Source organism: Zeugodacus cucurbitae, chromosome 3 (genome assembly GCF_028554725.1).
Source record: "Zeugodacus cucurbitae isolate PBARC_wt_2022May chromosome 3, idZeuCucr1.2, whole genome shotgun sequence".
Lineage (NCBI taxonomy): Eukaryota > Metazoa > Arthropoda > Insecta > Diptera > Tephritidae > Zeugodacus > Zeugodacus cucurbitae.
In genome coordinates, this window is record NC_071668.1 from 21,412,728 (window position 1) to 21,428,058 (window position 15,331).

The 15,331-nt window shown below is 34.4% G+C and overlaps 2 protein-coding genes across 2 annotated transcripts; one reads left to right on the forward strand and one right to left on the reverse strand.

Annotated features, from left to right (window-relative positions):
* The first annotated feature begins 357 nt into the window (after nucleotides 1–357).
* LOC105217526 (uncharacterized) lies at nucleotides 358–1,773 on the forward strand. Its single transcript, XM_011192570.3, has one exon. It carries the CDS (start codon nucleotides 475–477, stop codon nucleotides 1,576–1,578), a length of 1,104 nt encoding a protein of 367 aa, XP_011190872.2. The 5' UTR covers nucleotides 358–474; the 3' UTR covers nucleotides 1,579–1,773.
* LOC105217527 (protein cornichon homolog 4) lies at nucleotides 1,619–2,890 on the reverse strand. The gene is made up of 3 exons (XM_011192572.3): nucleotides 2,686–2,890; nucleotides 2,299–2,621; nucleotides 1,619–2,235 (listed from the first exon to the last, which is right to left on the reverse strand). Exons 1-3 carry the CDS (start codon nucleotides 2,758–2,760, stop codon nucleotides 2,163–2,165), a joined length of 471 nt encoding a protein of 156 aa, XP_011190874.2. The 5' UTR covers nucleotides 2,761–2,890; the 3' UTR covers nucleotides 1,619–2,162.
* Between the last annotated feature and the right edge of the window lie 12,441 nt (nucleotides 2,891–15,331).

Consider the following 15,331-nt stretch of genomic DNA (forward strand, 5'->3'; position numbering starts at 1 on the left):
CTCACCAAAACTAAGAAGTTTTTGGCCAAATTCACTATTTGGATTGTTTTTTTCGTTCAGATATCTGTCCAAGAGGCCATTTCATCATTCAATAATAAAGAAAATAGCCATTTTCTATGACCTTGAAATACAAATTTTTATCGTGTGGACGCCATATTATACTGGCAATGTTATTGATGCCAAACCATTTTATTTTATTTTTTTAGTAAATCGCTTTTCTAATATTAAATTATTATAATAATGAATTTCAAAACCTATTTGTAGAATTTAAGATATATTTCAAAAAAATTTTGAATACTTAAATTTAATTAAAAATAACACAATTTTGACGCACACGGCAATAAATTGTACCGTTAAAGTAGCGATATGTTTTTTGACAGCACGGCAACGCTAATTGTTGCACATTTGGAAATTATAAATAAAAATTCACACTGGAACCAAATAAAATAATATTACTTCAAGTTATTTACAATTATGAGTATAATTGATTTTGAAATCGAAGAAATACGTAAACTGTGCGAGAACACTGTACCAAATTCTAAAATCATAGCCTGTACTTGTGGCGAATCACCACTTGTGCGCGTAGACATTGCAGAGCATGAGTCGTATCGCCAGCTCACAGTTTGCTTGCGTTTTCCAGCCAATTATCCAAAGGAACCGATACTTGTTGAATTAAAAAGTCGCACATTATCAAGTCGGTTCCTAGACGGTCTTGCAACGCTTAGTGAAAAATATGCACGACAACATTTGGGTAAACCACAAGGACTGCACGTACTAAAATTTGTGCAACAATATCTTACTGAAAATCCGCTATGTGTTTGTTTTGATGAGATACAAGATCTACGACGTGATTTGGGTGCTGACGCTACACCAGATCAGTTGAAGTTGAAACAACGACATTCGATTGTACAACTAACTGCTAAAGGTGGAGAGTACTACTACAAAGTGAGTGCGCTCATACCAAAAGATTATCCGAAGCAGTGTGCACAATTTCAGCATCAAGAAACTAATCTGCCAGCAATTTTGCTACGTTATCTGAACGGACAATCGCGTGAAATTGCTAGACAATGTGTAGAACCACCACTACGTTTGAATGCGAAGGAACAAATGAGCTTTCAACCAGCACCCAGTTTATATCGTGCGCTCAAGTTTTGCCTAGCCGCTACCGCTGACTTTTATAGAGAGCTATGTCCAATTTGTGATAAAGCTGTGTTACCAAAGCAACCTACGCAGCTAGAGTTGGATGACAGCAAGGATGCATATGTAGAACGTGTTTATTGTGGACATCTCTTCCACCAAGGTTGTCTAAAGCATTATCTACAACAACCGCCTTTTCCCAAAGGTGGTAAATTGTGTCCAGCTAAGCGAAGGCATCCACGTTCTGATGCAAAATACTATATGGGAGGCGCCAGCAATAATGCGAAGCAACCGATTGTAAACGCAGACAACGGTGGTACTTGCGGTATACGGTTAGCACACGATCGTTGGGTTGTCAACGTGAAATTGGCTGAATCGCGTTGGGCGCAAAAGCAAGCGCGAGAACGCGAATTGCAAGAAGTGGTAGATTTTCTGAAATGATGGGTATTCTAGTGCCTTACGCAAGTGCATACTCAAATAATATAATTTTATATATGGTTTATTAATTGTTAGCAAGTTTAGAAACATTTAAATTATAAATAGAATATGTTAAATAATAAATTAACAATTTGTATATTATAATCTATATGTACGTCCAGTACACTAATAAATCGGAAATTAATGGCTGTAAAAAAATTATGTACCAATGTATATTTTTTTTTGCTCGTAAAGAGCATAAATGTTAAACAATTTAAAATATTTAATTTATAACCAAAAAAAAAAAAAAATTCTTTAAGATTCCGGTAATGTATGTCGTACGCACAAATGTGTTTAGATGCGACTCAATTATTATTTTTTTGTGTCAATGGCTATGAATATTACTCTAAAATGTTTTATGACGGGCAAAGCAGACTTTGCACTTTACTATAAAATAGGAAGACATTACTACTTATCATTTATATATGTAGTATACGGTGCGATTGTGACGACGAATTTGACTAGTACGATATAAAAACTAACGAGAATTCTACAACTATTTGATTGTAGTGTCTTGAGTTGTGCAGCTTAAAAAATATTCGACTCATTTAAAACTCTGTTATGAATTCTTCTTCCTCATGACGTTTAATTGGATCTCCCTTGATTAGTGAACTAATGCAACTGTAATAAAATATGAAAGTTGTACATACAACCAATCAATTATATAGCATTTGGGATACTAACCAGTAAACTGCCACGAAAAACATCACGAAGTAATATCCCAAATAAATCATACAGTTTCGAAGATGTATTCTCATAAGTCCACGACTATGTATATCAATAGGATCGTAAACGCCGAGGCTATCTCTAGGCTGACTGTACAACTCATAACCTAGCCATATGACCATTGGCATATTAAGTGATAACATTATCCAGTGGCCGTCAAGCAATAGCAGAATGCAAAGGAAAGCATGTACACCGAATTTCGGTACAACCCAAATGTTCAAACGTGAACAACATTCTTGTGCGTTTATATAGTCACTCTCCAGATCGGCAAGTGTCAGTACCTGTGATAGTTAGTCAATACTGTTAATCATAGTAATTTTTTATACTAGCATTTAATTAACTTACATAGTATATGAGTAGTAACAGTATTGAGCCATAAATGAGTAGGGTTATTGAAAATGTGGTCGTCTCTGGTAACATAACAGTTACAATTTTATTTCACAAAATTGAATTTGTAAATGAACTATTTATTAAAAGGCGTTAACTATCAATAACGTTACTAATTTGTTTACTAGAGGACTATCTTTTGTTTTGTTTTCATATGTTCGTTTTGACATTTCTCGGTGTCTATAAGCATTTCCGCACACAGAGTGACAATGATGCCAAGAAATTGTTAACTTTGTTCACAATGTGGCATTAGTAGTAATTATGAATTAAACCGAAACTGTTCTTATACCTTGTATTCTAGGTTATAAAAGGAGAATTGTAAATAAAAGTGCTACGAAAATTAGTTAATACTCTGAAAAATTGTTCAAAACGAGTTATATAAATACATATAAATTTTCAGAAATGCATTGTTTAAATAGAGTTGCTGAACATTTTTTGGCGAACGAATGTTCGTCTGCTTGTTATTATATCTTGGGCTTTTGGGGCACTCTGTATTTCATTAATCTAGTACATTTATTTTATATTTTCATACGATTTAAATTCTCAAATAATTTGGATATTGTGACTTACTTTGTTTTGCTGTTGGCCCGTAAGACTATGCTGCAGATGATGGGCGCACTTGTTCCTCTGCTTCAATTTATACAAACTTCACACAAATTACACACAACAAATTTCTATGCACATACCGACCGTACATCAGGCATCGCCGGCCTAGCGCTGCACTGCTTTTTGAGGTTAGGTTTTGGTTAGCTGACTGCGCTTGGTCAGTTTTATTATAAATTAATCATTAAATGCTTTCATTACACTTTCACCACTTTTAAATACACTCAGTGCTAAATTTATTCACTATTGATTAATATTCATTACATTCAAAATATATTTGCGTCTGATCTAAATTCGCATATTCCTTCGTCTGCTTGTGCACTCGTTAGCTGAAACGGAACTGACGAGTAGCGGTTGGAAACGGATAAGGATGCTCATAATTCATTTCACACTGATATTTGCCAAACTAGTACATTTTTCAAAACTAGTACATAATGTTAGCATGTTTGCTCTCACTCGCTAGCTTCCGATTGCATCATTCTCCAAATTTCACACTTATAAATTTGATGTTGGTAATATGTGTGTGAGCGTATGCTATTATATAATATGTACGTATGTATGTATATTCGTTCTTTATGCAGCACTGAACTAGCGCTGCACGACTGTTTGAGGTTATGTTTTCAGCAAGCTAATTGCGCATATTAATTATATAGATAAACACTTTTACACTTTCACAACTAATTGACGGACTTAATTAATTTAAATTATTAATTTAAACAAAAACGATTTTAATGCTCATTATGAATTCAGAAATCCATCACTGCTGCTGAAGTACTACGATTTCACTTACTAGCCGAAATGGAACTGAGGAGAAACGTTTGAAAACGGATGCAGGGTTTACTCATACGACTAAATTCGTGAGAGCACGCAATCTCTTCCTTTGATTTACTCACACTCGTTAGTTTTTTATTTTTTTATTTTCCAAAATCACACTTCTAAACTTTTTATTGGAAATATGTGTGCCGTCTGGGCAGCGCTGCACTGCTGTTTGAGGTTATGTTTTTCGAAATGCTAATTGCGCTGGGTTTTCTTAAGAATTTATTTTTAAATGCTTCTACTGAAATTGTATCATTTGAAGCGCGCACGAATTAAATTTATTAATATTCGAAAAAATGTACTACTTAAAAAAATATTTTCTTATTCACAAATTGAACCGACGTCCGATTAACTCGTTAGCTGCAGCGGAACTGACGAGAAATGCTGGAAAGCGGATGAAGTGTTGCATTTCCTCTCATATAATTTATTTAAGTTATACTATTATTACTTAAATTATATTATTTTATTACAAAATTATATATATGGTAACATTAGACTAAATAAAACAAAAAAATAAGTTTTATTAAGTTAAAAAAAAATATTATATTTTGCTACGAAAATAATTGAATACAACCATACCACTAAAAGTGCTATAAATCTAAAATAATAGAGCTTCCGCATATTTAAATATGGAAAACATATGTGCACCTTTAATTTTCTTTTTGATTAAATATTTATTATTAAATAATTATTATTTAACTTAAATATATGTTATAAAAATATATATTCTTTCAAAAAATAATATTATTTAATTTAATAATTAAAAAAATTATAACTTAATCAATTAATAATAATATTAGAAAAATTTAAAATTTCAGGAGCGGAAATGCAACCCTACATCCGCCTTCCAGTACATTTTCCGATTGCCCGTCAGTTCCGTTTCAGCTAACGAGTGAATAAGTAGTTCAATGGGAGCGCAAGATCTATAATAGATGTGCTAATATTGCTGAATATTTTATAATAAACACATAAATTATATATTAATTAAGTTGAGTGATTGCAAAAAGTGAAAAATGTGCGCAGATTACATATAGATGGAAATTTCAAGAAATCTAAATATGCTCACTTATCTTCTGACAACATAACCTCAAACCTGCATGCAGCACTATTCAGGTGATGCATAAAGAACGGACATAAATAATTGCATATATACACACACACTTACATATAACACATGTATAATGCTAATTGAAAGTTTATAAGTGCGAAAATGTGAGTGCATCTCTCTATGACATTAGCGAGTGAGAGTAAGTGAAATGAGAGTAACGAGAACTATCATCATTTGCAGACTGAGTATACAGACAATAGTTTGAAAAATGTACTAGATTAGTGAATATCAGTGAGAAATGTTATATGAGCAGCCTGCATCCGTTTCCAACTGCTACTCGTCAGTTCCGTTTCTGCTAACGAGTGTATAAGCAGTCGAAGAAATATGTGAATTTGGTTAAGACTTGCAACTATTATTTTAAATTAATAAATAATGAACAATAATTAATAAATTCGAATAGTGTGTGTTTTATAAAGTGACGGAAGTGTTTAGAAACTATTTAAACGTTTAGATTTCTAATATAACTAACCCTGCGCAATCAGCATCAAAAAACCTAACCTCAAAGAGCAGTGAAGTGCTAGTTCGGTGATGCGCTATGTAGATACGGTCGTACATATGTATAAGTGTGTAAATAGGTATTCACATATTACCACTGTTACTAATACCAATAGAAACTATAGAAGTATGAACATTTTGTGAAACTAGAAGAAGCAGCTCATCATTTGCAGTCTGCGCATACAGTACAATAACAAAACCAAGTAAGTTAATGCTATACATTTATACATATTAGTTAAGAATTTGGATTGTATGTTTGAAAAAATGTACTAGATTAGTGAATATCAGTGCAATGTGAAATAGAGAATAATAATCCATGGTCTACTGGACAATAGCAATAACAACTGAAATGCATATAAAGGGTAAATTTATGTAGATATACATGGATAATAGTACACTTCCGTTGAAATGGAATCAAACGAATGTTCTTTCGCGAACGAATTATCGCCATAAATTACGTGTACAATATTTATATTTATTGTTGCTAATATTTCTTTGACAACACCGGTCAACAAAAAAATATTTAAGTCAGTGTAAAAATGATGTTGATTAATTCTGTTTTATTTGCGGTGAATTTATTAAAGTTAGAAGTAAAACATTTGCTTTATCAACAAATTTGAAACTTCGCAAAGCTTTTGAAGCCTATTTTAACCTAAAAGTCAGTTATCAAAATAATCTATAGTGAAATTGTAGAAAAAATAAAAAATCAGCAATTTTTGCTTAAAAATCGAAAAATTGCTCTAATTTCTACGAAAGTAGTTGAAAAAAAAAAATGTTTCCATATTTTTGTCATAGGAGAAACTAAAATTTAACATGTAGATGTCAGACCCAAAAATCGTGTTGACCGGTGTAATAATAATTGTTATTATATTATACATATTCATATCATATTTTCACATCTTTAGTTAATCAATTTACTATTCCCCATATTTCTTACATAAATAATATTTTTATTGAGTGTTAATAACTTATTACATATGTATATAGTTAGATTTTTGGCAATGTAAAGTATTGCCCGCCTGCCCTTTGGTTGATGTTGCAAAGAAGTGTAAGTCGAACGGTACAAAACATTGTCTTTTGATATATGGTTGCTAAATAAAGCAAGGTATTTTCTGTAAAATAAGCATATTTTTGAGTTATTTAGGAGAAAGGTTTAGATGAGAATATAATATAATGCAAATTTTACGAAGTGAGATGCAAAATCTCTGCAAAAATGTTTTTTTCTGTAACTGATCAGCATGATTTATAAATAACAGGGAGATATATACGAGGTGTGTTCAAAAAATAACTGTAGTTTTCGTTTTTGAAAAAAAAAGAAAACGCTTTCGTCCACATTAATTTTGTCACCATTAAAATAGTTCTCATCCGATATGAAATATTTATGCCAGCGCTTCTTCCGATCGTGGAAGCACTTTTCAAACTCGATTTTTGGGTTAGTCTTTACCTTTTTCAGCGATTTCTCGTGCGCACGAGTAAAACAACGTCCCTTTAAGGTTATCTTTATGTTTTAAAATAGGAGAAAGGCACACGGATTCATGTCTGATGAATATGGAGGCTGAGGCGTCGTTACAGTTATTGTCTCTGACCAAACATTCACGAACGAGCAAGGAATTTCAAGTATTCGCCAAGCTAATAAAAACACGTCTAACCTTTGTCTGCTACAGACGAAGTAAGCAATAAATACAGCGGGAAATTTTATCGTATTTCCTATATATGTATATAAAAAAAAAATCAAAAAAATATATATTATTTTTGTTATTAATAAATTTTCCAAAAATGGAGGGTACATTTGTGGGGTTCGTACTCGCTCGAACCTCCTTTGTGCTTTTTTCCCGCCTGGGATGCCAGAAGTGGCTTGCCTACTCTGCCGCTGCTCGTTGAGGATACATCGTCGCCTCTCGCGAACTCCTCGAATAGCGAACACTCCTCTGCTGTTAGGGTATCATGGAGGCGTGGTCTTCTCCCAAAGCTAGGAATACCCTTGCCGCTGTTTGGTTGTTTTTGTGGTTTTTGTTTGTTGTTGTTTTTGTTGTTGATTGCCATCTGGTTCTTACATAGATTAGCCTCTTGGTCACTGCTTACTGTGGGGAAGGGAAAGGTCCGCCACTCCAGAGCCCCATGACGTGGTAAGGCCACAGTTACTTCCCAATGCGGCCCGTTGTTGGGAGGCTCCATTCGAATACAGCCTGATTTACCTCCAGGCTGCTAACCATCCAATGGACACGGGAGTCGCATTACACCCTGGATTAGGAGGTGGCAGATCTTGGTCATCGCACTCCCACAGCTGCCATCAGACTAGACACAAAGACCCTAATAGAATATTCATGGCAGTCAGGTGGCGGCCGGCTGAGTTGCGACTACCTGCCTGCCATTAGCAGGATCTGGCAAGGTATAGACCGATTTCAATAATTTATGAAACCGAATAATAACATATTAGAGACATATTCCTACTATTGTCAGCTATATAAGATGTATAAAGTCAGTCAGAGGAAAGGAAACAGCCATGAGGCTATTGGGGAAGGTTTAGACTGATATCATAAATTTTTAACCCCAAACCGAGTTATTGATTAATACGAGGTTTTATATGAGAATAGCTACATGTTAGAGCCACTATATGGATGCTTTGTGTCGATAGCTTCATTAAAGATTGAGTAATCTTAGTAACAAAAGCTGAATGGAGTTTAAATAGATCATCATCGGAATCCAAACAATTTTACTATTTTTTGAAACGTTTTGGACCACAGAAAAGTGGTAGGATCGTGCCAATTTTAAATTTGTTTTTTATAAATCTCACTACTACCATAGTTTACAGTTTCGACATTGCTGTTTGTGTTATATGGTGGAAAATACTTGGCTTGCCATACAAATAACTCTGACGAGTGAAGTTTGGGATTTTTAAAAACGTTTCCACCTTTTAAATACTTTTATATATTTTCTTAAAATTAAAATCCATTAAATTATTAAATTATAATTCATTTAACAAATTTTTCAACCAACTCACCACAATTAAAATATTTTCGAAACCAATTTGTAAAATATGTTAGACTCCCATATTAAATAGTGCTCTAATTATACCAGCCCGCAATGTTTTATTATTCAAAAATTAATAAAGTGAAGTGTTTCGTCAGCCATCATTAAATATTATTGAATGCCTTGCATCGTCATTCGAACTACTGCAAATTAAAAAGCGGTTGCATTTGAAACTAATAGTATTGTACCAGTAGGCAAGGAGTCAAGCGCCACTCCAACGAGTACCAATCGGGTGGAGGCCATGTGGTTTTGCAACTATAAATGGTTTGTCGTCGGTAATTTTATTTTTATTGTTGCTGACACTTAACTTTATTAATTTCGATTTTCATTTTCATTTCCATTTCCATTTCTATAGATAGCACCAGCTTTTATCGTGCGACTTTGGATTTTAATTGCACCAACAGGCCATGTTCCCCACATTGAATGGTTATCAAACTTTAGTGGCGCTTTTCCCTATACAATTGCATACGTATATATGTATGCCGTTATATGTCAGCTGTTGGTTGGTGTCTGCAAATGGCTGTATTCGTGCAGGTGACATAAAAATGCTTTCTTTACGATTGTATTAACGAGTGTATCATTAAATTAGTTTATTATGTTAAGTTATTAAACGAGTGTAGGTTGTGGTTGAGGAGGTGCAGGGGAGGGGCAGTATCGTCTATTATTGTGTATGGTGTCTAAGTTATAAGAGCGTCTAATTGCTGGCATTTTGTCGCTGGCGCCTCTCGTTGCGGTTAATCGTCTATTTTTATCGTCCATCGTCAACTTTTTGTATTTGTATGTATAGTATTGTCTCCCGAGATATTTTCGTTGCCGCTCCAAATTTGCTGCTATTTTTATGCTCTTCGAACGCAGTCTTGGTTCTTTAATTAATGAAAGTGAAGTACGTTTGGCAATTGCCTTTTTTTACTTTGTATTTAAAATGGTATAACGGTATTACATTTCGTACATATATACCGTTATTCTATCAAAAATACGTTACTTTGAGTTTAGTTGTGTGGAAGTTTAGGAACCACTCACTAAGCATGGTTTATCGGTCGGTATTGAGGTTAAGTGTGGTCGGTGGCGTTATAACTGGAGTCATAATAGTGAAAGACCACTTTTTATACTCTCGCAACAAAAGTTGCTAAGAGAGTATTATAGTTTTGTTCACATAACGGTTGTTTGTAAGTCCTAAAACTAAACGAGAACTAGATATAGGGTTATGTATATCAAAATGATCAGGGTGACGAGACGAGTCAAAATCCGAATTGCCACGCCCACAAAATGGCGAAAACCAAAAACCTATAAAGTGTCATAACTAATCCATAAATAAAGTTATAAAAGTAAAATTTGGAATAAAGGATCGCACTAGGAAGGGGCATATTTGGATCTAATTTTTTTGGGAAGTGGGCGTGGCCCCACCCCCAAATCGGTTATTTGTATGTATCTCGCAAACAAATAAAGCTATATAAACCAAACTTTCTGCAGTCGGTTCTCCTACGTATCCCACCACACACCATGAAAATAGTTGAAATCGGATAATAACCACGCCTACCTCCCATACGAAGGTTAGGTTGAAAATTACTATAAGTGGGTTAACTCACTAACGAAAAACGTCAGAAACGCTAAATTTCACAGAAATAATAGCAGCGGGAAGCTGCACTGAGATTTTTTACAAACTGGAAAATGGGCGTGGCATCGCCCACTTATCAAAAACGCTATCTCAGGAAGTATTCGAAAGATTTCAATGAAATTCGGTATATAATATTTTCTTGACACTCCGATGACACGTGTGGAAAATGGATGAAATCGGTTCACAACCACGACAATTTCCCATGTAACTCGATTTTGAACTCTATCTTATTCCTTCACTTTATAAGATATACATAAGGAACCAATACTGTATATGATCTGTGGCATCACTTGTGAAAAATTTGTCGAAATCGGACTATAACTTTTCAATGCCCCGGATATCGAATATGAAGAACTCAGTGCCCCATGGTAACTTTTCACCGAAAATTTCGGTAAATCTCTCAGGCATCTTAATTTAATTCAGAGGAAATACTTTTCTTCTAATAGTGTGTCTCTCTACCAGAAAAGGTTAAAATCTAATTATAGGATTTTCAAAAATACGATGAGCTTAATAGCTTATAGGTTAATATGTGAAATATATTTATGCCGAATATATGGGTCAAATTGTGTGTTTTCTTAATAAAAATATAGCAATTAATTGCGAGAGTATAAAATGTTCAATTCGAATCTAATTGGCATATTAGAGCCCTGGGCCCATTTTTTCCTTTAAGGTGGCCGTTACCTTGCCTGCCGACAGTTAGTCTTCGCGCTCTTCAAAGCAGCTTCGACAGGTAAAGTTTACTATTTCGATTTTTCCTTGGTCTCTGGTGTGTCCCAATGATATATATTTAGCGTAGTTCGAACGGCTTCGGATTGAGTTTAAGCCTCGTCAAAAATTAATCTGAAGTGATCTCACGGTTCCGCTTGTTACCCGGATAGAGTAAATGGTTACCAGTTCCGCCGACAGCTTTCTCAAGCCCAATATCTAATGGAGGATATGGTCCATACGATTTTTTGGTATTGTCTCAATTATCTCATACTTCTTATATCGGCGGTCTATGAATACAAGATCGTGGTCTTTTCAGTGTAGACACATATCCACTGATAATGCTAAGCAGTTGAAGAAACTTGTTGAAATTTCCAGATAATGTTCTTTGCATATCTCGGCTGCATTAGAGTAAATTGCGGGTTTGTTCTTTCAGAAAATTAGATTTTTTCATTCTATTTCACATGAACAGGCAATACGGTACTTTAAAAATTATCTAATACAATAAATATTACTCAAACATTAATGACTCTCACAGCATATGGTATGAGCTATATTAGTTTCTCCACTTTGATTATAAAAACCGTTAGGTTTGTGGTATTTCGCTCTCATATACCATGCACGCGAACTCACATATATATAATGTATGTGTATCTAAGTACGTATGTATGTGTAGGGGGCTAGTGATTTATAGAGTGCGCGTTTGTTAATGGCGCATTGTGCCCTGAAAAATTTATTACCTAACGCTGTACAAAGGTCACTTGAACTTATTAAATATCTATTTGTGTTTATATTTATTACAAGGTTTGAAAATATTTTTTTTGTTTTTCATTGGAATATGTATAAAGGTACAGATATTTATATGTATAAAGTAAAATATTCCGAATATTAATGAAAGAAACTTGGAACACGTGTTCCTTGGCAGAAGGTTAAGTTCGAAAATCAGCAAAATCGGACCACTGCCACGCCCACAAAATGGCGAAAACCGAAAACACATAAAGTGCCATAACTAAGCCATAAATAAAGCTATGGAAATAAAATTTAGTATGAAGGATTGTACTATGAAGAGGCATATTTGGATGTAATTTTTTTGGGGTAGTGGGCGTGGCCCCGCCCCCAAATAGGTTTTTTGTATATATCTCGTAAACCAATAGAGCTATATAAACCAAACTTTCTGCAGTCGTTTTTTTAGCCATTTCCTTATGCAGTCCAAAAATTACAGAAATCGGATAATAACCACGCCCCCCTCCCTTACAAAGGTTAGGTTGAAAATTACTAAAAGTGGGTTAGCTCACTAATCAGAAACGTCACATAGAAAATGGCATATAGAAGCTACACTCAGATTTTTTTACAAAATGGAAAAGGGGCGTGGCGGCGCCCACTTATGGGTCAAAAACAATGTCTCAGGAACTACTCGACCGATTTCAATGAAACTTGGTTTGTAATAGTTTCCTTACATCCCAATCAAGTGTGAAAATAGGCCAAATCGCTTCACAACCACGCCTACTTCCTATATACCAGAACTTTGAAGACGATCTGAATCGTTAACTTTACAATATATAAAGTAAGCACTAGTGAAGATATCGGAACAGAACTTTGCATAAATACTGCATTTATAGTGTGGCAGCCCCATTCTAAAAATCGCCGAAATCGGACCATAGGTTTTTAAGGCCCCATATATCGAACACGAGGACCTCGGTGCTTCTAACCTAATATTATGGTTTCCAACTTTCAATGGACTTTATACAATATATATGACGAATATGTGGGTCAAATTGTGTATTTTATAATATTAATAAATGTTCGGTTACACCCGAACTTAGCCTTTCCTTACTTGTTTTTACTTAATTTTTCTTACGTCTTTAGATTTGCTTAAACACATAGTTACTAAAAGAAATGCACCTGTGAAGGGTATATTAGCTTCGGTACAGCCGAAGTTAACGTTTTGTCTGGTTTATATTGAAATTAAATAAATATGGATAACAGGAGGAATTCTTATATCATTTTGAAATGGGTTTCCCTCTAGAAAATTTTTAAAACATATATCGTAATATATTATTAAAGCTATTTCAGAAGGAATTCCTAGAAACATTAGCCACAAACAACTATGTTGACGGTGTAAAAGAAGTTAATTTAGTAAGCTATATAATAATACACCTTATAATGAAATAGTTAAAAATGGACTATGGGCCACAACCCACTTTCAGCATTCATTTCCATTAGTACATAAAGGGTGTGTTTTTATGATGAAGAATTCAGCTTTATTATAAAGTTTGCCATTACTTATTTTTCAACCTTTTTTCATCAATTAAGGTCGGCGTAAGTCTGTTTATTATGAAATGGCAAACCAAACTGAGGATAAATCAAGTAAAAGCTGTCAAAAGGGAAAAAATATTGACTAATTGAAAACACACGTCTAAAAAAACACCCGTTACAATATTATTTCCTACATATCTCATTAGCCATTGTGGAAAATGCACTATTTGTCAAATCTGCTTCAACTTTTACTTCATATGGACAATAAAGATATTGAAACAAAGGTATAAATTGACTCTGGATAACAGTTCATTAAAAATTAGTCGGGATCGGTCCACAACTTTTCTAGCAACCATATACGATATATATCGCTTTTGAGTGACTCTGTTGAACTATATACCGTATATATCGATCCATACGTGATATATCATAACTGGAACTAGGATAATATGCACTGTTTCATTTAGATCTAAACTCCAAATCTTGAGAGTTGAAAAATCCCTTGCTTTCAACATTTTTTCGAATAAAGGACAATTATGTTATGTTTACGGAACTTCATTGTCAATTATTGTTGGGTCTATAACAAATTTCATCCGATATGGCAAGAAGTAACATGATTATTATCTAATGTTCTAATATTTTGTGAGATATGAATATATTTTGGCGACAGCAGTTGAAATCGGTTTTAATTAACACAGACACACAAAAAAATATTAGGTTATGTCTTGGGATTCTTACTTTGGTCGCTGAATCCGAATCCGAGGTCATTTAACACCATCAGGGTTTTGACATAACCCCAAAAAAAAATATGGCGAACAGTTTTTGTAAACGTTCTTCGGATTCGCTTGAAAGTCGTTATTCGGGGGTTTTCGGTGTCACGGATTACGAATCCGGTGTCGGTTTTTTCCAAATTAAAAATGGCGATTCCAATAAGGCGGACGCTTTTTTGAAAAATTCATCGCATTCGACTTAAATTCGTTTTCGAGGTCGCTGTTTTGGTTGGCTATTCCCTTATTTATAGATTAAGGAGAGAAATATTTCAAAATGAGATTCCATGAAAATCAAAGCATATATGCCTGTTATTAAACAAGACAACACAATGATGTGTGACAAGTGGTCCGAAAACGGACTGCATATATGCATATGTATTTCCTTATGTCCGTGAACAAATATATATAAATTTAAGTTATTTGTGTTGTGTCAGTAAAAAGGAAGCATATTAATTAATTAAAATCTAAGATTATTCATCAATCCATGAAAAATTAAGGAAAATTCAGAATGTGCTCCCAAGTGGCGCTATTTACATATTTACATACTCGTACATATGTATGTAGATATCTTCCAAAAATTTCCCTTTCAACTCTTTCAAATTACAACCTCGTTTGCTGTGTTCTGTTATCACCATTTTAACATGTCTCTAGACAGCAATTATCACTCATTTCTCGCTTTCCGCATTAAACCGTTGTGTTAATTTCCTACTTTATAAACTTTCGTGCATTTCGGGTGATGCAAATTTGCCGTGTTTATGCCCACCGCCTTCATGGCGCTCCGCTCCCTATCGCGGCATTGTTTCAGCGATTCATTTAAATATTATAAACGTGGCTGGGGTAATAAATCAAAGAGATGTTGCCACATTTGTTATATTGCCAGTGGCCACATTGCCGCCATCCATTTCCGCCGCACTGGGCACCGCCTGCGCAATGCAAAGCAACACTTCGTTGCTGCCTGCGGGCCGGCGGCGGTGGCAGGTACAAAGCACCGCCATATACATATAATGACAACAATAACAAAACGTGTATATTGCTCGCAATATGACAACAGCAGTTGCGACAATACGAGCGGACAAAAAATGTGAGAAAAAAAAAACAAAATACAAAGCAGCGGTAATAGAGAGTAAAAAAAAACGCACTGCCCGCCGGCATTGGCTAAAACGTGTGAATACAATCTTGCAAAATTTATGTGTGGTCAGATTACTT

Coding starts and splice junctions, on each gene's coding strand:
- LOC105217527 (XM_011192572.3), bottom strand. CDS start 2,760: ATGTTACCAGAGACGACCACATTTTCAATAACCCTACTCATTTATGGC. Junction 2,622..2,685: donor TGTTACTACTCATATACTAT/GTAAGTTAATTA, acceptor TAACTATCACAG/GTACTGACACTTGCCGATCT. Junction 2,236..2,298: donor TTTTTCGTGGCAGTTTACTG/GTTAGTATCCCA, acceptor ATTTTATTACAG/TTGCATTAGTTCACTAATCA.
- LOC105217526 (XM_011192570.3), top strand. CDS start 475: ATGAGTATAATTGATTTTGAAATCGAAGAAATACGTAAACTGTGCGAG.